Source organism: Stegastes partitus, unplaced genomic scaffold (assembly GCF_000690725.1).
Source record: "Stegastes partitus isolate 25-593 unplaced genomic scaffold, Stegastes_partitus-1.0.2 Scaffold586, whole genome shotgun sequence".
In the NCBI taxonomy this organism is placed as follows: domain Eukaryota; kingdom Metazoa; phylum Chordata; class Actinopteri; family Pomacentridae; genus Stegastes; species Stegastes partitus.
In genome coordinates, this window is record NW_007578317.1 from 273,926 (window position 1) to 298,360 (window position 24,435).

Consider the following 24,435-nt stretch of genomic DNA (forward strand, 5'->3'; position numbering starts at 1 on the left):
TGTCCGGTTGCACCCCAGACAGGTGCATACCTGCTGAAAATTTAATGATCCGCAGGGACATGGTAGCTCCCTGATAGCTGGGCCCCATTCACTGCTCTCCATCTCCCCTCCCACTGCTGCAGTTTACCATCATCTCCACGGCGACACACAGTAGCGCCAACTGGCGATAAGATAATGAGGAAAACAAATCCGTTTGAATAGACGGGCTGCTTTCTAGTCTCCGGCCTCAGGCATTGTTTAGAAAAGAACTTTGCAGCAGAGAGATAGCATTCTAGTTTCAGGGTTTATTACAAGCTACAAATTTGTATCAATGAGTCTTAAGAGGTAATTTGATGGCTCTGAGTTTGTTCTACTTGAAAAATCACAAGGATAACATGACTCCCTCTGTTACATCACCACTTTAGTAACTGGCAGCCTAATGATGGTACAACATAATGAGAGTGTGGCTGCACGGAGGTAATAGTACATACACTGACACCGACACTGTAAACAAGCAGCACCAACTATGTCTGAGGCCTTCGGAGCATTTTCTGTTTGCAGCATTTCTCACTGCTATAAACCAAAGGCTTAAAATTTTACATCACACTCAAACACAGCATCACGAAAAACCTTGAGACAAGCGCTCAAGCTTCCACCAAGGCCTTGATCAGTACATATTTTTTCCTGAGGCCATTTGACATGGACCCTAAACAGCACAAAAACATGTTGTCCTGATTCTCAACTTAATGTAACGTGACCAGTGTTAACTTGAGGACTACACATGTGGTTGCTCTACCACAGGCACCTCTGTGAATTATGCAACTGGATGTTGAAAGCAAGTAAAAAAGTGGAAAAGATAAGTGAAAGGGCCACTCTGATTCACCAGATAGACAAAAACTAATCATCCTCAATAGCTGGGTACATTATCACAAAGTTTCCACATGAAGGACTTGTGAGTGAGAACAGGAGATGCTCTGTATGATCATGTCTAAAGTCAAGAAAAATAGACGACACAGCAGCAAGGACTGCTCAAGAGATCAGTGAGAATGACATGATGCAACTCAGTTCACAGAGCATTCAGGATAACAAGCAGCGGCACAGACGGAGAAACTATTTCTAAGCTCAACGATCACGACAGACAGAATAAAATCTGCAGAAAACAAAGCAGAAAGGCAGCAGCAGCTCTTGGATATGTGTGTTGTTTTGGGACAAGAATTCAGCCTCCACAAAGAAACCCCAGTGAAGTATTACAACCAGTTTGCACTAAGAGTAAAGTGAAGCATGAGGGTGGGGATATCTAAGTCGGAGGTTGTTCTTGTGAACTTGTATTTCTTGATAGAATCATGAACATTTAAGTGTACAGAGGAACTTTGGATTCAAGCTTAGTGGAATCAGTCAAACATGTATTGAAGCTACAGAAGTGGATCTTTCAGCAGGATAATGATCCAAAGCATACCAGCTACCTGTTAAAAGAATACTTTGTTCTGGAGAAAAGTCTTAGAATGGTTCTCCCACAACCCCAGTATAAATCCCAGAGACCACCTTTGGGACGCCATCGAGAAAAAAACATCAGCTCAGTGATGGTCTAAGATAAGATAAGATAAGATAAGATAAGATAAGATAAGATATGCCTTTATCTCGCAGTGGAGAAATTCACATCGTTGACAGCAGCTTTACACATAGAGATACACACATACTATACAGAAAAATGTACATATAAATATAAGTATAAGAAATGGTGGAGATCAGTTCAACTTTTTGAAGATTCTTTGATGTTTCAAGCAGCAAACACTCATTACAGAAACTGGTTTATTACAAACTAAACTCTGAAACATTGCAGCTGTGATCTTTAGTGAAAACACTACCGAGTGCACGTTATTTATCTTCTTTTTGTCAATTAGTTTTGCATCTGCTGTCTTTTCTTTAAACTAATCCAAGTTCGCAAACCCTTTATCCATCAGTTCACACAGTTTTGAGTGTGACTTGAGTGTTTAAATACTTTCTGCGCCCACTGTCCTGAAGACATTTTTAAAACTACAGCAGTTTTCTCTTCAGTTATATTCTTGGCAGGGCATTTAGAGCATCTAAAACCACTACAACTACAAAAACACCCAAGTAAAACTACAACTACCACGACAATTATTCAGAGACTGGGTAAAATGCAAGTACAATATATTAGGAAAAGTCATATCTTACACACAGAAAATTATCTTTTTTTCGAATGATATGCACAGATCAAAAATACTCTGAAGTGAAGCCACGCAGTCAGAGACAGTATTGTCTGCAGTTTTTGACTTATTACTGTTTTTTTGTGTTACGATCGGCCACAGATGCATCTTTGTTGATGCACATCCTAACGTCTGTTAGAGCCTCCTCTAAACTGGTAGCTCGTTTCCACATGATGTCCAGTGAACCAAAACTAAAAGCTTTACGTGCTGTGCCTCTGCTGATAACCTCAGAACACAAAGGAGCGAATGAATGAATGAATGAAAGAGGGTGAAAGAGAGAGTGAGAGGCTACAGACAAGTTATGTAATCAATTAGTGCAGATTAAGATTGTGGGCCAGGTCACAATTCTAACATACAGCTAAAAATGCTCCACCTCGACATTAGGATAATCCTCACAATTAGCTGTCTGAACCTCAGTTGGTTATTTTCGTTAATAGTTTTTCTCCCATGACATGAATAGGAATCACTTAAATTGTTCATATAATCATGAATAAAATGAATTCATAGTAACAAATCATCAGTAGCAAAGGAAAGCTTCTCTGCTACAACAACAAAAACATTTTCTCAAGATATGAATGCGCTCTCTAACTGTTCTCTGAGGGTCACGAGTGTTGTTTAGGTCTCAGGTCTTTAATACAGTGTCCTAATGCGGCAGCACCCAATTAGTGCTCGTTCTAACTTTAAACTTTCTGAAATTAGGATCAGTTTGATGGCAGTGATCATTGTGTTAGATACCTGGAAAGGAAGGGGTAAACAGTTGAGTATTTATCTCAGCCAATGACTGAGCTGCACTTGTTTTCTTCCGTTTTAATCTTCTTAATAACTTCTTGGTACCACTTGGATAAACCCCCTCTTTCTGTTCCCATCAACAGGAAGAGGTTTAACATGAGAAAATGCAGTGGAACATGGTTTTCTGATTAAAAAGCCTACAGTTTTACAACTATATATTATGTTAGAGTGTACAATTTTTAAAGTGAATCATTACATGCTCTTCTACATTTCTTCTAAAACTCTTCAAAGAGGCTGAACATGTGCAGTGGCAGTAAGTTGACCACGAGGTTGTTTTATTCAGATTTGTTGTACCTCTGACTTTAATTGTTGATCTAAGCTGATGTTTCAGATACAGCAATAACATTAAAACCAGCGGTCTAATATTGTGTAGGTCACCCTTTTACTAAAAGACAGCTCTGATCTATCATGGTATGGACACTGGACCTGTGAGGGTCCCCTGTGGTGTCTGACACTGGGAAACTGGCAACGGATGCTTAGGGTTGCCAGACAGATCCTCAGTGGATCAGGTTTGTTCTGGTGCATCCCATGAAGGCTTGATCTTATGAGGATCTGGGGAGTTTGAAGGCTGGTTAAACACCTTGAGCTCTTGGTCGTGTTCCTCAAGTCCTTTCAGATCAGTTTTTGAAGCATGGTGGGGTGCACTATCCTGCTGTTGCCACTGGGGGTGTGCTTGGTCTGGAACAGTGTTAAGGTGGGTGTTATGTACCAAAGTAACATCCACATGAATGCTGGGAAACAAGGCTTCCCAGCAGAACTCTATTCTAACCAGACGATCAATGCTGTTCATGTCACCTGGCATTAATACCCAAAACCTCTTAAGTGTTGCTCTCAATTGGTGTTTTGTCAAAGTCCTTGTTTGTTTCTACCTAGTTATTGTCTGTGTATTTTTGTTGCTGTCCTCTTGTTTTGGGGCTCTGTTGTCCACAACTGTCTCTCAAAGAAGTTGTAGATTAGTGCTGAGTATATGAACCACATCAGGCTCTGAGAACCTCAGGTAGTGGTCTGCTGCCGGTGCCCAGAGTCAGGACTAAACACGGGGAGGTTCCAGTTTCATGCAGGTAAAATCTGGAATTGTCTTTCAGAAGATGTGAGACAGGCCTCAAGTCTGACAATGTTCAAATCCAGGCTGAAAACAGTTCTATTTAGTTGTGCATATGACAGCTGAAAGTATTTTATCTGTGCTCTTCTAATTAATGATTATACTGATGTTTCGATGGATGATTTTATCTGCCCCTTGGCTTTTAATGTAATTGATTAATGATTGTGTTTATGCATTTGTGGATTGACTTGATCTTCTTATAGTTTTGTGTGAAGCACTTTGAATTGCCTCGGGTACGAATTGTGCTATACAAATACACTTGCCTTGCCTATGATGTAATCACATTTCTATTGTGAAATGTGCTAAGAGCTAAAGTTTCATGCACAAAACACAGAGGTCATTAGGCTAAACAAAACATATACATTCTCCCACAACAGTCTTCATTATTTAGGCAGGAAAAAAACTAGCCTTTATTAAGGCAGAAGGCCATTAGCCTGACATCAATTACTTTACTAGTAATGAGATAATTTGTTGTTTGTTCCTGTCCATTAGGAGGACGGGAGGTCACAGTGTACAGACAATTACTGAGGTGAATTACTCATCAGAGCTGAACTGGAAATATATCAAATGTCTTTTATTTAAACGTGTGTTTTTTTTCTCTTTCGAGTGACTGACCAAGGAGCTTCCCTTGTGCCACTTGCTACTTGTGTTGTCACACAAGGCTAACCTCTTTCTTAGCCCTTGGAAAGCTACACCTGTCCTCCAAAAGCACTTCTTTAGTGGAGAGTGTCCAAGCCTCTTCACTCTGAAGAGTTGTGACAAAGACAGAGTGTGATGTGACAGAAGTGCATCCGTCTCACCGTGAACACGTTCTACCTCGTCACTCTTAAAAATGCTGTGGTTGGGTTTAATATCAGCCTCTCTACCAAACACAGACCCCAGTGTGCAGGTGAACTTCATCGCACTTTGGTTACACGCATGAATAATTCATCTGAGCGCCCACTTCCTGATGACAGAAACGCAGATTACTTCCCCGTCTTATTTTGAAATATTTAGTGTGTACTTCTGTTTACTTGGAACTTTTCCCTCAGTCACCCAAACAGACCTCCATTGTTTTCCCTTTAAAGGGGAAAGCGATGCCTCACGTTTTGTTATTATTTCCACAGACTTCCTGTATATTTTCTGGCACAGGTACATATAACAATGCCATCCATGTGTAGCTTTAATGAGCCAGATCCTTTTGGGGAAAGCATGGCAGGGTCATGTTTGAGTCTACAGGAGCCGCCCTGCCTCTCAACTTCTCTACTCCTGTTTACCTACTCAGTTCGTCTTGCCCACTGGCAACCGTTCGTTAAGCACAAAGCAAGTCGAGCAAAGCCAGTGGAGTGATAATCCTCTTAGGAGCCTCATTGCTCATTTGTCAGAGTCCAAATAAAGCCACAACCTTATGGGATTTAGTGTGGAAGCGCTGGTTCACTCCCTGACCTCCCACTGTGACGGAGAAGATCTAGGACAAGGAGGGATACAGGCACTGGAGGAGGTTTTGCATTGGAGGTGGGATGAAGGGCCTCTGAAAATAAAGGAGAGTGGGATTTGGCTGGCTACCGTCTACTCTCAGAATAGTCGGATGTTGACATCGACAAAGGCATGTTGTCCATAAAGTGCTCTGTCCACATTGAAATACAAAAACAAAAGAAGAAAAGCCTAATCTCTTCTACCAACAGCTGTTTTTGTTGGCAAAATAAAATGTGCTTTACAGCCATGATCTGGTGAGACACAGCCAGGTTACTGCTCTTCATTATCACTATCACGGTGTGTGACGATAGCCAAACACAAAAAGTAGCCTTGACAAGTGTTTAACAAAGTACATTTCTTTTGCCTGTGTGGCAACTGAAAGAGTAAACAACGACTCGATGACAGCATCTGAAACAGACAAAAATTATTTATTACATCTAATGTCAACCATAAGGACTTTTTTCCCAACCTGGGTCTCAGTAGTTTTAAGGTCTTTTGTCTTGTTTCCGAACATTTTCTAAAGAACTTACATCTGAGTAAAAAAAGCAGAAAACCAAATGAAAACATTTTCCTTGTGCTGCAGCAGAATGAAGAAGGGATGGATTTACAGACTTTCTGCACATTGAGAAGAACTAAACAGAGAAGCAACATCACTCAAACATAAAACAGCAGAAATCAGCTTCAGCATCACCAAACCCACAACATATACAACCACACATTTTAGTGGTGCACACAGCAAGACTGCTCTTAAATCTAAGACTTATGCTTTCTATTTTAGAATGAAATAGTTCATCTTCATTGTACTCACAAGCTACATAATGGACAAGTTGGTGAATGGGACTCTTTCTAGGTACAACACCCAGAAGTGAAATGGTGCTTTGTTCCTTTTGAAAGGCTCTGTGTCATGGCTTTGCTTTCAATTTACATAAATGGCACACTAATTTAAAACCTGATGCTCTTCTTTTTAGATTATTTTACCTGAAAAAAAAATTGTTGCACATAATCTATGCCGTTGTACTGTTTTAAAATGTGCACATGGACACACTTTATTTGCTTTTGTGTTAAACACCTTCTGAAATAATCCCAAAATATTTACAATAGTATCATAAGAGGACCGAAGTTTTTAACTGTGGACATGAAATTAGTCAAATCTTCATCCAGTCAGTATTGAGATCCTGCTAAACTGATTCAATCACACAACTGGAATCTAAGTTGCCATGTAGAGTCCCAGCTGTGCTAATTTTAAGTATAATATCACCAGTCTGGTTTATCCTCTGTCCATCCACGAGGCTTTTGTTTACCCAACTCTTTCATTTCCCCACAGTGTTGTCAACTCCCAAACTAAGAATGGTGCCACACCGCTCTACCTGGCCTGCCAGGAGGGTCATCTGGAGGTCGTCCAATACCTGGTCAAGGACTGCGGAGCTGATCCGAGCATCAGAGCCAATGACGGGATGACGCCTCTGCACGCTGCTGCCCAGATGGGCCACAACACTGTCATCGTATGGCTGGTATGTTTTAATGTCATGACACTGTGGATCAAATCCTTACATTATTTTTTATTTTTGCTAGATCCACATCCTATAAGGATACAAATACTATACAATTTTTGAACAGATCATAATTAAAACACAAGTAATGTCTACATCCGTACCTTGACCAATGCTAGATAATTTGTTATATCTAACATTTATGCAATAAAATGTCCAACAACTCTCATGAAGTTAGTTGACTTGTGTACATAGATTATCCCAAATGTTTCCAACAAGCTTTAAAAATGTGGAAATCTGTAATTTTATTCAAGGCAACTTTGCATTTCCTTTTGGTCACCTGTCAGTGGCATCATATTCCCTTTACCCACTATAGCTGGGAAAACACCACATATGTCAGAACATGCAGGAGGAAGACAAGGAAGTAGGAAAACTAGTTAGTTAATGATTGTATTGATCGCTTGTGATGGTTCACAATTATTTTAGGGAATGTTGTAACTGTACGGGTAGAAGTGCTGGCTGATGCTGGGTTTATATTCACCACATAACGTAGCTGTAAGGGTTCATCTAATGTTATTTTAGCTATTAATGTTATGTTATCTAATGTTACACACAGCTATTTCAATAGAATTAAATGACACAATATGAATATAAGTGACAAGTGTGACATGAACTAAACTTTAATAGATTATCTCGTCCATGAGTCACCCACACAATGACATCAAATTGCGTCTTTTGTTGTTTTGATTGAGACACCCTCAGCAGCAAAAGTTACATATTGTGTGCTGAAATCATTGAATGAGTTCTAGTCTAAGCTTACTATGTTTTTTGTCTCCAAAATGACTTGTCGTAACACCAGAAGGACCTGCTGCATTGTGATCAAACTCTTGTCTAAACACTGCCACAGACTAATAACCCAAAATTTACCCTGCAACTCTCCCTAGCCAGCTTTTTCAACCTAAACGACAGAGTTTCTCCATCTGCTGAAGCTTTCCTGATTTACCATAACCCGTTTCCTTATGTCTCCCCTCGTAGATGAGTTTTACAGAGATCAGCCTGGCGGACAGGGATGGTGACGGAGCCACGGCGATGCACTTTGCAGCCAGTCGTGGTCATGCAAAGGTGCTCAGCTGGCTGCTGCTGCACGGCGGAGAGATCGTCACTGACAACTGGGGAGGGACCCCCCTGCATGACGCTGCAGAAAACGGCGAACTGGAGGTGTGTGTTGTGTTTTATGTTTACTCATGTGGTGCTCGCAGTCAAACTAATATGAACACAGTAACAGAATACAAGTACACTTTGCTTCTTCCTGGCACTGTATTTGAATGAATAGCAAAATAAAATCAATCTTAAGTAATCAGAAAAGAAGGTGCAAAATTATTTGTGCCCATATGGAATAGTTAATAGTAAAATACACACTGTTGGTCAAAGTAGTCTATCGAGCACGAAGAGGAGATACCTTTAGTTTTGGTACTAGTTTACCAATTATCTCTCAAAAGTTAAACAATATGGAAAAAGCTTATTATTAGTTGCATGTTAAGATGCTAGTCTTGGTGTGTTTTTGTAAAAATGATATTCGGAGGTTGGACTAATTTTTGTGCAATATTGGATTTCCTGATTTTCTGTCAGTAGCAAACACTATAGTAGCCATATCAGAAGACGTGAGCTGAAGAATTTGGTTTTAAATAAACATTATTCAAATAAATAATGTAAATGCATTGCGATTCTCAGTACTCGCTTACCCGTAGTGGGTTTGACAACCATCTGTTTTGAATGAATCGACTCTTGCTTATGGTTTCCACCACTACAACCTACTCATTTGGCTAACAGTTTTGCTGTATCCACCTCTCATCACACAACTGTTTCAGCAAACACTTGATGCAGTAAACTTAGTGGAAAAAAACCCCCCAAAAAACCTGATAATGAGCAAAACACAAGAATGGTTTGAAACTGAACTACAAACTGACCTGACTGGAGAAAGCATGTTTAAGAAACTAACTAAGACACGAGTCATTATGCCAAAAACGAGGCTTGCTCAGTCTGAGAACAAGCTTACTCTGGCTTCAACAACACTTGGCAGGAAGGTGTTTAGACAGACGCTTTAAACTATTTCCAAGTTTCGAAATGCTTTTATCAGAGAGGGAAACTAGCAAAGAGTAGATTTATACACAAAGGGATTGTTTCCAAGGAAAGCTTCTAAATATGTAACTCTGACACACAGAGATGAGTTCTAAGGATTTAATCAACAACCAGAGAGACGTTTTGAGAACAGCTGTCACTTTCACCAACACGCTTATGTTATCCTCCTTATTTCTACATGACACTGTGTCTGTCTGCTCTGCAGTGCTGTCAGATCCTCGTGGTGAACGGGGTGGACCTGGGCATCAGGGACCAGGACGGCTTCACAGCAGCAGATCTGGCCGAATACAACGGCCACTCCCAGTGTGCCAAGTACCTGCGCACTGTGGAGAACATGGTAAGAGCTGCGACCAACACATCTGTGCTGCCATGCATCCTGACCTCTAACCTCCCTGGAAACAGAGTCAAACTGAGAGGGAAGATACCAGACCAGAGAAGCTCAAATTATTTTGATCTACAAAAACGTTAAAAGAAACAGCAAGCATGGGCAACAACAACGAGTCATCTGTCACTACTCAAGAAAGTAAAGTTTACATGAAGCAAAGTTGCATGTTAACCCTATTTGCACCCTTTAAACCAAATTTCAGCAGGGTTTTGACCAAGTCACTGGAAGTTTCCTTTAAGATTTCTGTATCAAAAACAACAATAATGCAGCTAAAACTTTGAGACAGTGATTCCCTTCAGGATTAATCTTAGGAGTATTAAGAAAGAAAGGAAAGTAGAGAAAATGTATTTCTGTTATACAAAATGTTTTAAAAACACATTCTCTAAAATGCTACCTTTTTGGTGCAATATATATATATATGTGTGTGTGTCTGTGTGTGATTTGGTGTTTTCAAGCCTCCATTATCCTCATTCACACTCGAAAAAATAAAATAAGATTACAGTTTTATATATGCACATTTTGTACAGACTACGGCCATGACCTGAGATGGGGAACATAAGTACACTTTGCCTTATTTCAAGGGGTTACAAGCAAAGAATGTCAGGAAACGGCGCTTTAAGTGTAACGACATCTGTAGTATTTGAATGATTACATAACATGGGAGACACTTGTTAGGTTCTCATCAAGAGGACATACAGTACGTCCTACTAATGTGTTTTTTTGCATTTTCAAACACTAATTGGTCCAATGGGAGCTCTACTCCTCCACATCAAAACAAGAGGGCATACAGTATTTGAATTCATTAAGGACAGCATGTAAACTGTTGCCTTGTTCATACCATCAATAACAAATGCAAACTTCCTAACTTCCAATTTTGTTCGATTCTGAAAGAAATTATGTCTTATCACGTCTGCCACAGTGACTGCATGTTCCATCACCACCCTGGAGTTCAGATTCTGCATCATATTTAAAAAAAGAACAACATATGAAAAAAAGTATTCCAACAATTACTTTACATTTAAATTCTTACCTGATTGGTCCCAAACAACCAAAATCCAACAGAGCAAAACACATACTGTACACACTGCAACAACAAGGTGTCACTGAGCCAACCTTCCCCCCCGACTGACTTCACTTTCTCTCAGCTAATTACTAGAACTACTGACACTTGACATGCATCGTCCTCTATGGCCTCAACCCACGGAAGTCCCTGAGTGACGGGGTAACAATTACTCCTCCATACTGAACACTTTGGAAACATATTTCCCCTCTCTTGTGTTCTTTGTCATGAGGGACATCCAGCCAATTGAGCCCAGCGCTGTGGGAAAAGCACAAGGCCCCAGAGCCTTTTTTAACCAGCTGTGAGTTGTTTCATTAGTGTGCAGTAATTAAAGTCATGCTGCTTTTCTCCTCGTGTGAGTCAACAGGGACTGAGAGCTGGTGGGATTTGGGAACTGATGTCTGAACATGTAGATAATTCATATTAAGAAGCACTAATTTATCTGACTTGTGTAATGACACTTTATCTTTTTATGTATAAACTAAATGAACCAGATGTTTTACTAATGAGCAATTAAGAAATAATTGATATATATCAATGTTTTTTGTTTTTTTAGCACTGTTGAATGAAGATTGCAGATATAAAGGTATTCATGTACTGCTTCCTCTGACAGAGTGTGGAGCACCGCGTTTTGTCTCGGGACCCGTCGACGGACCTCGAGTACAAGCAGCCGGACTCGGGCCTCTCGTCCCCGAACACCACCATGCCTCCTACCAGTCAGGCGGCGCACTTTGACATCGGCTCGCCGTCCAGCTCCCTGTCCAACTACGACTCAGCCAACTCCAGCCAGTCCAGCACTGGGGAGAAGAGAAGCAGCTTAACAATGTCACGAGGCCCACCGGCTCAGCTGAACACAGTTGCACATACAGGTCTGCAACTGTTGTACATTTTTCATTTCATTTAATCCCAAATGATGTTGCTTTAAATTTCAAAATTGAGATATAAAATGAGCTCAGCAGGTAAATGTATTATACATCCAATCATAATCTCAGTGCTGATTGAAACAAGCTATATTGTCTTGTATCATTCAGCCATTAATCCTGGACCTTTCCATGCCACATATAACAATAGTAGAAAACTCATCTTTTTGCTGAAGTGGACAGCAGTTGGCTTCCTTTCGTTCCACATCACAGGTGCTCGCTATAGTGGTGCTGCACCCTAGTGGTCCCAGTGCAGACAGTTTGTTTTCAATGGCCGTCTTTAGAGTCATGTTTGTCGTTCATGTTTAAACTGTGTCCTGAAAGAATGTGCTACCTTCAAAAACTGTGTCTGTCACAGGTGCATCAGAATCAGCCATTTCAGACATGCAGGCATACATGGACATGCTAAACCCGGACATCGGCTCCGACGTGCCCAAGAAGAAAGAGATTCCTGCTGATGCTGACACCAAGCCCCCACCGCCGCCACCAACGTATCCACCGCCGCCTCCTCCACAGTCTCCCCCGGTGCCCCCTCCGCCCCCGGCCTACCCAGCGCCGCAACCCCCTCAAGAGCCTTCGTCGGCTGAGTTTCTGAAGGTGAAGAGCAACTTGCGGCATGTGGAAAGTAAAAAGGAGGTAAGGGCAGTGTTGGTGAGCTCCTGATTCATATGAAAAGCCTCAAAGCTGTGCAGATGTTTCTTCATGTGGAGGAAAAGCTCTGAGAAGTTACCTAAGATTTTACATGAAGATATTTATTTATGTCTTAGCAAACTGTTTCACTGTGAAGAAATAGTAAATAGGGTCCCTTTTTTGGCTTATTTTCAGTGCGAGACTAGTGCTTGCATATAGTGTAGTATTTCCTTATGTCTTATATGGGATGATGCACTATACATATCCGCTCAAACACGCTCCCTTCATGTTATTTAAAAAGGTGATATCTCTAGATTTGCGTACATAAAACTTCTAAAAACAGCTTCTTTGTTGAGCCAGTGACATGATATAGAGCAACCCTAAAAAAGCAGGAAGAACAGGGTGTTTGGGATAAATTGGCCATTAGCTGCTATTTCCCCTTGCGTCTAATCAGTTGGGCTATAGCTCTTCTCTAACAATGTGCCTTGTCTGGTTGCCCACAATGATGTTATTGTGTTAGCACGGCTAACGAGGCCAAAGAAGATGCTCATTACTGCAGAAGGCCCCTGAGTTGACACGCACAATAGTTGATGTGATGTGTTTGATGTTAATTCCAGTAATTACGTATCCTGGCCACAGATCACTCGAAAGTGTTTAAAGAGCTGACAAGGAGCAGCTCTTAGGACTTGAACAGACGCTGGTGTCAGTGCTGCTTGTGGGGGTTTAATATTGCTGTGAAGTACTAAAACTGGTTGTGAAGTTGGAATTCTAGTTGAAATGTAAATGAGTTGTTCAGGAAACATTGTAATTACGACAAAGATAACCTATCTGTGGGATCACTTTCACCCAATGAAAAATTGATGTCTTGATTGTTGCCAGTGTGATGATATGAGTCTCGGTCCAGTCAGCTCTATGGGAACACCACAAATAGGAGAAGTGTGTTTTTGCAAAATTTCAGACTCACACACTTCATGTTGCACAGTAACTGTCAAATCACACACCTCTGAATCTGCAGATTAAAGTCTGTCTGCGTTTTTATCTAAAAGCAGAAAAACTTGAGGGGCAGCAGAATCGGCGAATTCGCTGGAACAATCTATCAATCCAAAACACTGGCTGTGTTTATAAATCTCTATGCAAAGTCAGATGTTGTTCGCAGATATAAAGTCCACAGTTAGCAAAGGTGTCCTCTCACCATAGATTGTTGTCATGGTGAGTGTGTGCGTGTGCACGCATGCGCCATCAGCCATGTGCAGGAGGGTTTTTAATTAGTGCCGCCCCCTCTCCTGTCTGTGCCCAGGTGATCGGCCCGGGGCGCGCCCTCATTAACAATTGAACAAAAGCCAGCACTCAGAACACATGCACACATGCGTGCACAAAAACACACACAAATAAGATCCCTGTGTACCATATACATCGGGACAAACAATCTACCTCGGGCGCCATAGTAACAGGGAGCAGTAACTCCATCCAGGGATACAATCAAACGGACCGGTCTCACAATGTCATATTAGAATTTGTTCTGCAGGAATCTTAACTAGAAACCTATCGAAAGCTAAAGAATGCAGCTTTAAGTGAATGACGTTTAAGGTGTGTTTTCTTAATGACTGATGCTCTGAGCTTATTCATCTGCATATGCTTTGGCTGAAGTCAAATGTTTCATGTGGAGCATCCAAATAAGCACCGCCTCGACTCTCACAGTTTTACTCTTCGGGGCTGTTGTTCCTGCAGAAAACCTGGACTTTGACATCTCACTCGTGTCCGTCTGCCAATTTCTTGCTGCTAATTCGAGGCACTTGTTGCGAGAATATTCTAATAATCCTAATGCCTGGGAGATTTGCGTGTGGCCGACCATGGTCAGGGCAGCACATGGGTGTTTGTGTTTTTGCATAAGACAACTGGGCAGGGTTGGGGAGTGGTTGGTCTCCGGGTTGGCGGTGACATCATTGCCGCTGCTGTGGCTGGCCCAATAGGTTATTGATGAGGCCTGTGGGTAAAGTGAGAGGGCAGGTAGAGTGACAGGCGTAGCACCGAGCAGAGAGGAGGTGAAGCTCTGGATCTGGTGACAGCTTCTCTCTGTGCTCCACTGGGTTTTGTGGATGAGGCTCTGTCCAGACTGGAGGAGAGCTTTGAGAGAGGATTCTCAACACTAAGGTAAGGCATTAAAAAGACAGCGAGCGTGTTCGGGTTGCAGATACTGAAAAAAAAATACTACAAGCTGCTTTACATATTTTGGCTAATCTTCCAGCTTTGGATTTGATTGAGCTGCTACATTGCTGGACAATAAATGTGTTAAATATATATTGTCTGTGTGCTTTGCCTTTGTGTTTATAACATGTTTTTGCAGTTAAATTGTTTTTGTAATTCATGCTACCACTGTTTAACATAGTGCCAACACTGACCCGTTTATAACTTTTTATAATCTGAGGCTTTTGCAAAACCACATGCAAATGAGTTGAACCATATCAGACAACAAACAGGCCCTTGATGGTGCATGCATACCATTAAACTGTAAAAGGTGCTGATATATGTGTGTGTAGGTGTGTGTGTGCATGCATATTGGTGCATGCATGTCTGTGTGTGTATAAAAAAAGAATATATGACTTTATGCTGACGGATAGAGCCATATACCGGGAAGAAAGGCTGTCTGTGTGTGTACATCTGTGTGAGGGATAAAAGGGGGGCTGCCAAAATGCTTTTGTACATTTGCTATTGTTGGCCCACCTCCCTGGAGGATGACAAACCATCTGTAGCCTGCTCACATTACCCTCCCACCTGATGAGTGCTCAGGGACCTTTTTTTTTTTTGACAGCAGACATGAGTCAACAACATTAAACAGGCTTATAAGAAGGGAGAACATGACACCGCAGGGCTGGAGAGGTCAGGGGTCGGCTGTCAATTATTTCCGCTTACATTAACATTAGATTTCTACTTGGCATTGGAGATTCTTGTCTGGATTTCTATCCGTCATGACGTCTGTAAGCACTACAATGTAAATTAAGCTGAATGCCAAATCCAGGATTTGAAAGGCAAAGTAATGCATGCTGTGCTTCGATGACTAACACACAGGCTTGTAGTTGACAGCTTCTAATGTTTTTTTTTTTTTGCAATGATGCAGTGAAAATGGGATTTTCATTCACATTTTTCACACCTTTTTTTTTTTTTAAACAAATTACAGTGCTAGCAAAAGTGGTATTTATGAATCGGAAAGTTTCAAAGTAGATTTATTGAGCTCAAATGCAAATGTAAGGCTTTTTGCATTAGGAAAATGTATCCCCAGACTGTCTGGGAGAGCAAGGCGAGTTAACCCACAGCTTACGTCTCCACTTAAAATCTAACAGCAGCATATCGTGAAGACTCTCAGATTGACAGGAAGTTGATATCTGATATTTAAACTTCCAGTTGTTTTAAGCCAGACATCAGAGTGGAAAGTGAAAGTTGTTTGTGACTTCTGAGTAGGGCTGAAGAATTCATTGATTTCTCATCAAAATTCGGATTTCAAACAATGCAATTAGCAGGTCGCAAAGGTTGTAATTTAGAGTCTATGTTATGCAGCGCGTCTGCAGAGTTTAAACTGCTGCGTCAGTGGTTAAACAAATCATTGCTTCCTCCTTGTGCAACAGCTACACTTCTGATGGTGTCTCATGTGGAAACTTTCATTCACACATTTTAAGTCAATTCCACGGTGAATAGTTACCTCAAGCGTGACTTTTTTATTGCAAATCAAATCGCAAGATTTTCAAAAAGACTACCTCTGAGGCCAAGGGTCTCCTGTACATCGGTGTAAAAGCTGCATGTGAATTAAAGCCTTGTTCACTTATTCAAATAAAGCAGCTTTGGTCACACGAAAGAGCTTATCAGGAAATAGAAGCGAGTAACTATGTTGTATATGGCACGCTGTTTTGCAAATGACAAGGTCACTCCAAAGGCACTGCTTAACCATTTCCTGCCAGTGTTTTTAAAACATCCATGACTTGGGTGTTTAATCGAGCCCTTACCTGTATGTTGGCATCATTTTTTTTCAAACTCCTTTCTGATGCATCATAAAAGCAACATTTTGAGAAACATACAGACGTAAAGTATTTCAACAGGTAAATCAAAGCTGATTAAAGATGCTTACATTTCTTTCCCTTATTTTAAACAATCTCTAGTTGACTGCTGGAGAAAACCACGACAAATTACGGCGTGTGGATTCAAACAGAAAGTCGAGGAGCTTCAGCAAGCAGCCCAGCACTGGGGACTATTACAAGACCCTGGGCAGCGACACAGTCGAGCGCCGTGGGAGCAAAGGCATGGCGCCCAACGAGGAGGTGAGCTGCTGCTCGAAAAAACTGTCTGTGAGAAGCCGTACTAATAATCCAGTTCATTAAATGAGGTGTTTAGATCAATGACATATCTACTTTGCAATATGTTCAGCAGGTGCTTGTCTAATCGTTTCTGCAAATGTGTAAAAAAAAATATAATACCTCTTCTATCTTTGCCTCATGATACCATAAGATGTTCTGTTTTTGGGAAGATGACCAAAAAAGAGGTTCTGTATTTCTCTCTGCTCCGTTTGATTAACTTAAACATATTCTACCATTTAAACATATATTAATGTAAATTATTATCATCATATTATTACTACCATGGCAGATAGACAGGTCAAGATACTGTGTTAATTTATTAACGTGTACTACAAAGAAAAACTGAAAATGGGGATGATGTAACACTGGCTGAGTCATCTGACATCCACTGTGAAGTAATTTCTAAAAACCAGGTCACCGACTAACTACCATGCCTTCTTGATGTCGCGGGGCTTTGTACGTCAAGTTCTTTGTCTTTTAAGGACAACGTTTAATCCGCTGCAAATTGTATGCAAAATAATCTTGGGGCTGAACAACTGAATACTGCCGTAAGGCTTGGTGATAGTCGTGATGTCCGGGGTTGTGTGGGCATCCAGCTCCTTATAAGGTCCTCTGGATGGTGAGGTTCAGCTGGGTGGGGATGCGTTGGCATTAGGTTACAGAACTGACTATTTGCCTGAGCGTTGCCACTCAGCATGTTACATAATCTTGTGTCCTCTTGAGCTTTTGTTTGCCACCTAATGCAAACTGCCCCCTCATTTCCATTGCCTCTCCAGTCCCCACCCCTTTGTGTAAACTGTCCAAGAGCCTACAATGGATCAAGCTCAGGACGATCCCTGACAAAGGAGCGCTTCACAGGAAGTTTGCATTTTTTGAAGAAGTGTTAATCTATATGATTTGGAACATGTTAAAACAAACAAGCAAAAAGATTCATTCAGTGCTGGCATTCCAGGATCATGTGGGAAGAACATTTACATTTTTCCACAGGTTTTCTTATGAACACAGAGGCTTGTGATTAATTATGTTTCCTTTGATTCAAATATAGCAATAAAAGCTCCCACGTATAATGTGTAATCCACATTGTTATATTTGTTTGTACTGCTGATCAAACTGATATAGAATTGCTAAGTAAACACTTTTACGATGCTTCTGTTGACTAAGGTATTACCTATTACCGGGCTCACTGTGCTCTTGGGTGCGGTTGGTTTAATGTGCAATACAACAGAATTTTCCGTGAAAGGACGTTTGCATAGGTTAAAATATTTTACATGATAGGTTACAAGCCAAAACACATCTGCCTTTGTACGCACTCCAAAATAATGCAGAAAAATGTCAATTTGTGGGTGGTTGTGCACTGGTTAAACCACTTGTTTGCTGCCTCATACCTTCACAGGCAGCTGAATGAAAAGAGTCTATTAGACTCTCATCAATGTCCCAGGAGAGGTGTTCTTATAATCTCCTGGGTATCAGGAGTGGGGGTGTTTTGGATGACACAGGGTATAATCCACATTGAGCCAATTAAGGCCTCAGTGGGGCCCCTCCTGGTCTCAGAGGAGCCCTAGCAGATGGACTGGCTAATCAACGGAAGCGGCGCGTGCTGCCAAGACCCATCTGGACACGGCCCTCCCCCCTCCAAACTCTCTGGGGGGTTTGAAAAGTGAAGGGGGCGACAATGATGCGCACGCGTCTGAAGAATAAAAGAGGGCGGGGTTGAGTTAAATGTCACGGTCCATTAATTTGCCTCCAGCAGAGTTACGGCACGCTTTCAGCGCGTGTCAGACGCACGCTGGGGGGGGAGCTCAGAGGTTAAAGCACTATCACTTGCAGTGACAGATGGCTTCTTCAACTGTTTTCCCCTCAGTTTCCCCTTGAGATTAGGTCATATTAGCTCTGTTATTAGCAAAAGGGTATTGTGTCTTTATGAGTTGATTAAAGGCAGCAGGAAGGGCGGACATATCTAATAGGGATGCACACATCTGTCCCTGTCAACAGCCTCCGTGCAAGAATGTAACGCTCCCTCAGCCCAGCAGGAGTTCCAGCGTTCCTGCTGAAAGCCTTCACAGGCAGGCAGGCAGGAGAAATTTACTCACACCGTTTTGTGCTGCATTGATATTGTTTAATTAACAAATAAATTAAAAGCAGTTTTTCTTCACAAGTTAAAAAAAGGGATATTTCAAGCAAAAATAAGTTCACTGATTACAAATATTTAAAAAAAAGAATATAAAAAAATATATATATTGCCTTATGAGATAATTGTTTAAATAATGTAGCAGCACAGAACGCCACAGGAAGTCCTTTCTACCCGTGGCCGTCTAACAACAGCATCAATATTATTTGTAATATTACCTCTCAGTAGTTTGTGCACTATTTTATGTTCTCGTTTCTCAGGTGTAACATTTCAGTTTATCACATTTTGTTTTCATCAGCCAGGTTTTGATTACACATGCAATATCTCATTTTTATGTACAACACTGTTGATATGAAATATGATCTAATTTTTTGGATTCAATATTTAATTTCATTATTTCATTGTCATTTGGGATATCACCTATTACCGCTGTATAATTCCCAGCTTAATACTTTTCTATTGTCGTCTTATTTTAGCTTACTTATTTCATTTCAGTGTCTTATTGCCTTTTACTTTTTGACCCTACAGTTCTGATGCAATATCTGACCCAAGAATTTCCCTCATGGATGAATAAATAATAATCGTATCTTATCTAACTCATACTGCCTTTGAGTTAATAATTGCCTGATTCTTTATTTTTAACATTCTTCACTATGTCTTGAGAATAGTACAGATAGCAGATAAAAAGGCAAAGAAAAAAGCTTTGGGGTTTTATTTGTCAATGTTCAACCCCAAGTTAAGTGGACGTATAATATTGAGTGATAAAACAAAGTAGTTGCTATGACAACCCCTTCAGAGGTGACTGTAACAGGTTAATTGGTGCAGAATATGTATAATGTCCCTCCTTGTCCTTCCATCAGGGTTCGGCGTTACTGGAGGAGCCGACCGACAGTCCCGCCCACAGCCCTGAAAACGGCACCACAGAGGAATCCGTCCCACCCCCACCTCCGCCTCCTCCGCCGCCTCTTCCCCCCAGCAATCCGATGCCAACGCCCCCTCCGCCTCCTCCGCTGCCCCCGGAGACGCACACCTACCAGAACAATGCCAGTAGCGCCTCCAGCACGCAGCGACGCCCATCTTCCTCGTCAGGAAGTGAGTGTCCCTGAACCTTTTGCTTTAGCTTTAATTCAATGTTTCTGTTTCTCTTAATTTCCTGCTTTACTTCAGCGTTAAACACCTTTAAAAACACTTTTTCTTTTACATATTATCACACCAATATTCCTAGAAAGTGGAGCCTATGGTAATAAGGGGCAGAGTGTAATCGCACTGGGTATAGATGCGTTGAGTTCGACCCCAGCATTCTAAATAACAGATTATAAATTAATGACGCTGGGCTACCATTACGCTCAGACCTGGTTTAGTGTTCAGCCATTTCCTTAAGTGCCCGGCTGCCCTGGATGATGCAGTCTGAGCGCGCACACGCCGCTCTAGTTGCAGGGCAACTTTTAACTCTTGTGTAAAGTTTTTTTTTTTTAAATGGTAAAAATTAAGTGTGAAAGGTTCCCATGACTCGTGAAAATACATTTGTACTAAAAAGTCTGTCCTCACTGTGCAGTAAAGTGTAGCAGAGTGATCAATGAAATGTTCTTTGTAGATACACAAAATAAATTCTATCATTTCGCCCAAAGTTTGTAAAATTAAAGTGCAAAAGATGATTGACTTTGACCTTCAATCACAGATAGGCCTTTACAGAAAAAAAAAAACAGCCTGTCCAGATCAAATTATTATCATTAAGTTCTACAAATAAATAAATCTGCAGTCTGGTAAGCATTGTTGACTTGTACATCTCAGAAAAAAGAATAAAATGTGCCAAAAGTAATCTTGGCTAAGAGAGGACTGGGTGCTCAAACCTCAGTTGTACCATGAGGTTTGACAGGAGATGTTCTTGTTTTGTGGTTGTAATAAATTCTATTCTCATGATGTTTTAGTTTCAGTTCGTCATTGTCAAGCCAACACTGTTCTTCTCCTCCTACTGCCCTATTGTTTCCCTTCTCCTTCACCCTTTAATACATGTGTGTTTCCATGTGCCCTCTTTCACCTGCATCCTCTCCACTTGTTTCTCTTTGTTTTGTTTCCCTTTTTTGTTTCTCCTCTTTTGCCTGCCGTGGTCTGTCCTCACCGCTGCTCTGTCAAGGCGGGGATATCTCTGCCCTTCAGGCAGAGGGAGGGGCACTTAGGCAGATGAAGAGTAAGTACAGACTGCAGACCAGTCTTTAACGTAATCAGTTCTCTGTTAGATACGCCGAGGCTTCGCAGTAGGCCTTTACGCTTGCCAATAAGATCTTAACCCTCTGAACTCTAAACTGTTTATTTTTTTTATTTTGTTCTTACTGTGGGTTCATTTTTCACTGCAAACTAAAGTCTTGCACCCGTATGGAATCAGCACAGCCATGTATAGAAGTAAAGAGAACTTAAAATGCCATAAATCATTACAAATGTAATCTGTAATCAACATTTACGATATTTTTTCCCACACATGTTGCCAACACTGGGAAAAAAAATAAGTGACTCTCCACATTTTAGATATTTCTCTACTCACCTTATTCTGTCTAAACACTGCCTGTAGTTAAAAATTTGTCGTCACGACTGTTGGTCACATTTGATTCACTAATGGCTTCATGGTTGACGAGCACAGAATGTTTTTTCTTTATACAATAGGTTTTGGCGTTCAGAGGGTTAAAATCATTACCTAGAGCTTTACACATATATAAACTGTGATGCAACTTGTGTGTCCAGCTTAAACAATCAATGTGCTGCCATCATTCCCCCTCCAAAAAAATGCATTTCACAGGAACTGGTGTATTTCAATTTCCTACCAACAGGAGAAAAAGGCCTGTTTTCTGAATAATGCAAACTGTTCAGATACTCACCATGACGAGACAAAGAAGCAGCTGTATGTAACCCTTAAGTTGAGAAGTGAACTATAAGACATCTGCTGCAAATTACATCACCAGTGCAATTCCTAGTCAGAGTCAGAATGATCAGATTATTGATCTATTTTCTTATATGTTCTTCCTCAACACATCCTTAATGCTTTGTCTACCATCTAAGACTTTCTTTATAGTAATAAAAACAATCAGTCAAAACTACTACCAGAGACCATCATACATGTTTTACTTTATTAATTAAAAGTAGGCAGTGATTTATCCTTAATAATGAGGTTGTTCATTTTAGCAAATATGTGTATTTATCATATACTTTTTCGCAATACAGAAACTAAGAAAAAAAAAAAAGCCTTTTCCTGTATTTTAGAAACACTGATTATCCTACATTATTTTTCTTTTACAATCAGTAAAACAGGGACATCAGGAGCAGATAAAAGGTCATTTAGAACAGACGCTCTGGGGAGAAGCACTTTGCCAGGCAGCTCATTTCCTCAAATAAAAGTTTAAGTGTAGGCTCAATTACAGTAGAATACGGCTGAAGCTTTGTGTCATAGCTAACAGACAGCTGAAAGGGCAATATACAGTGCAGTTTTTTTTTAAAAAGTAAACCAGTAATAAACAGCAACATCAATTAAGCTGTAAACTGTTAATTACTGTACTTAGCCACCTATTTACAATCCATGCATTTTATCTTCATGCTTTGTTCAGCGAGCATCCAACTGTCTCATGTATTTATGCTTCTTCTGCTGTCTAACGGCAGGATGGCAGTAAAATACTTAAAGCTAAAGAGCGGTGTGTGTGCTCCCTAATGGCATGATTTGTGCCACGGCGTTAATCAGGTAGTAAACAGATAGTTCGGCGGTCGTAAAATTAAAAGCCACCAACACGTCCGAGAGACGTCAAGATGAATTTACAGCTCAGAAGCTCGTTGAGAGACGGGAACAAAACAGGTGGCTGACTGGAGATGCTGGAGATGGTTTTCAGTTTTCTATTGTTCTATTGTTCTTTTATTGATCGCCAAATTAAAGAGGAGTACACTTTTTATATTGTACAGGACACGTCTTTATCTCGCGTGCTAAGGAGCAGTGTGGACTAATTGTTCCACGCCGTTAATCTGGTAATAAACAGGAAGTGTGGCGGCCATAAAATTAAAAGCCTTCTGAGAGTTTGAGAAAATGTATAGCTCAAATGGTCATCGAGACAATGGCAACAAACCACGTGGCTGATTGAAAGTGTGTAACGATGCAGACAATTAAAGGTTCTGTATTGTTTTCTATTGATTAACAGGATGTAAAGGATCCTAACTTTTTTTTTTTAGAAGCAGAAAGAACTCAGACATGTTTTTTATGCGTCATGACACAATTATGATGCCAGTAATCATTAAAAAAAGAAAAAATGGAATCAACATGTGTACCATTTTCTAAGTGCCCATATGAGTTATCATACTTTGAAAATATGGTAAACTATAACCTATTTTAATACTTAAATGTTTTATTTGATTCCATATTCGTCTCCTAACTGCATTGCCTGCAGTTAAGCAGAGTCCAGCAGAATTTTTACAGAATTTTGTGACTGCTGGTGCACATGTTTGGGTTTTTTGGCGAATGTTTTAATGAGATATTAAATGATTTTGATGAATTATCACAATTTCAAGCTTAGATTCAGTTAATATTCCTAAGAGACGCGCACGTCATACATTATTTGTGACCTTCAGAAAGTAGAAAATCAGAAAATTCTTTTAGTTTTTACAGTTCCTGGCTCTGATACATGGTGTATTTATGGCTCCTTTCAAACCCACAGTCGGGCTTTGAGGTCCGGAGAGTAAACAGATACAGCAGCTTGCGTGCCCTTAAAGTTCTAACGCAGGGGGGAAAAAAACCCTTTTGTGCTGTGCTGTCCATTACCAGAGGCTATTTGTCAAATGTTCTCCACCTGTCACACCTCCACCCTCCTTCACACTCACTGTGGCGTAACTACTGAATCCACACCCTGAGCCTAAACAGAATTTAACTAGAGGCAGAGGCACACAGCGTCAGATTTAAAAACACAAATCAATCCGGTGTCTTTTTTTTAAATTCTTTTAAACACATCAGATTGTGGATTATCAGCTGTTCCTGTGCTCTACAATGAGGATTTGTCCAGAAAAATGGGCGAAGGTAGGCTGTTTGAGTTGCCAAAACTAAAAGGAATACATTTTTGTTGCTGACTCAGCTACTTAAGAATGTTTTAAAAGAGATTTTAATTTTTTATAAAGGTTTCCGTAGCACTTGTTGCACATGGAGGTGCAGATTTGTTGCAAAATATAACCAGTTCAAACTGCATTCACAGAGCGGTCACATGTTATTGCTGGCTCTTTACAGGCCACAGTTTGAATGCACACATTGTAAAAGCCTTTAGAGGTGTCAGTCACCAGTCTCTCTCTCTGTAATCCAGAAAATGTGAGGTGCGACTGTATGCATGTATGAGTGAACGGCAGGTTTTGCTGCAGGGAGGATTGGTCCGGTGGACTGACAAGCCGGGGATTGAAGGACGACTGTGTGTGTGTGTGTGCACGCGTGTGCATGTGCGTGTTAATTCCTGGCCGGCTTGCCAATGGCTCGCTGTCACTTCCAGTTACCGGTGATTCCTTTAGATTTCCCCCAACTGTGATGATGGGTCTTTAATAGAAAGCTGTTCTCTCCTCCCCGAGAGAGAGAGAGAGACAGCGACGGGGAGAGCGAGGCAGAGAGGCAGAGAGAGAGAGGAGGGGAGGCAGGCTGGCGAGGCTTTGTGTCCAGCCAGATCACTGTGGTCGCCTCAACAGAGAACACTTTTACGGGAAGACTTTTTTCTTTTTTTTTTAACATTGAGCCAGTAGAGAATGAGTGAACGATGAGGGACTGAGGATATTTATTGCACTGGA

The 24,435-nt window shown here is 40.9% G+C and overlaps 1 protein-coding gene across 1 annotated transcript in view; it reads left to right on the forward strand.

The window, feature by feature from the left end:
* espn (espin) overlaps positions 1-24,435 on the forward strand; it is a 46,678-nt gene that overhangs the window by 7,305 nt on the left and 14,938 nt on the right. Inside the window, exons 3-10 of the mRNA XM_008288985.1 lie at positions 6,878-7,064; positions 8,079-8,261; positions 9,388-9,519; positions 11,241-11,496; positions 11,906-12,198; positions 16,326-16,484; positions 19,509-19,740; positions 20,783-20,836. Coding sequence (XP_008287207.1) covers positions 6,878-7,064; positions 8,079-8,261; positions 9,388-9,519; positions 11,241-11,496; positions 11,906-12,198; positions 16,326-16,484; positions 19,509-19,740; positions 20,783-20,836 — 1,496 coding nt within the window. The remainder of the gene's footprint in view (positions 1-6,877; positions 7,065-8,078; positions 8,262-9,387; positions 9,520-11,240; positions 11,497-11,905; positions 12,199-16,325; positions 16,485-19,508; positions 19,741-20,782; positions 20,837-24,435) is intronic.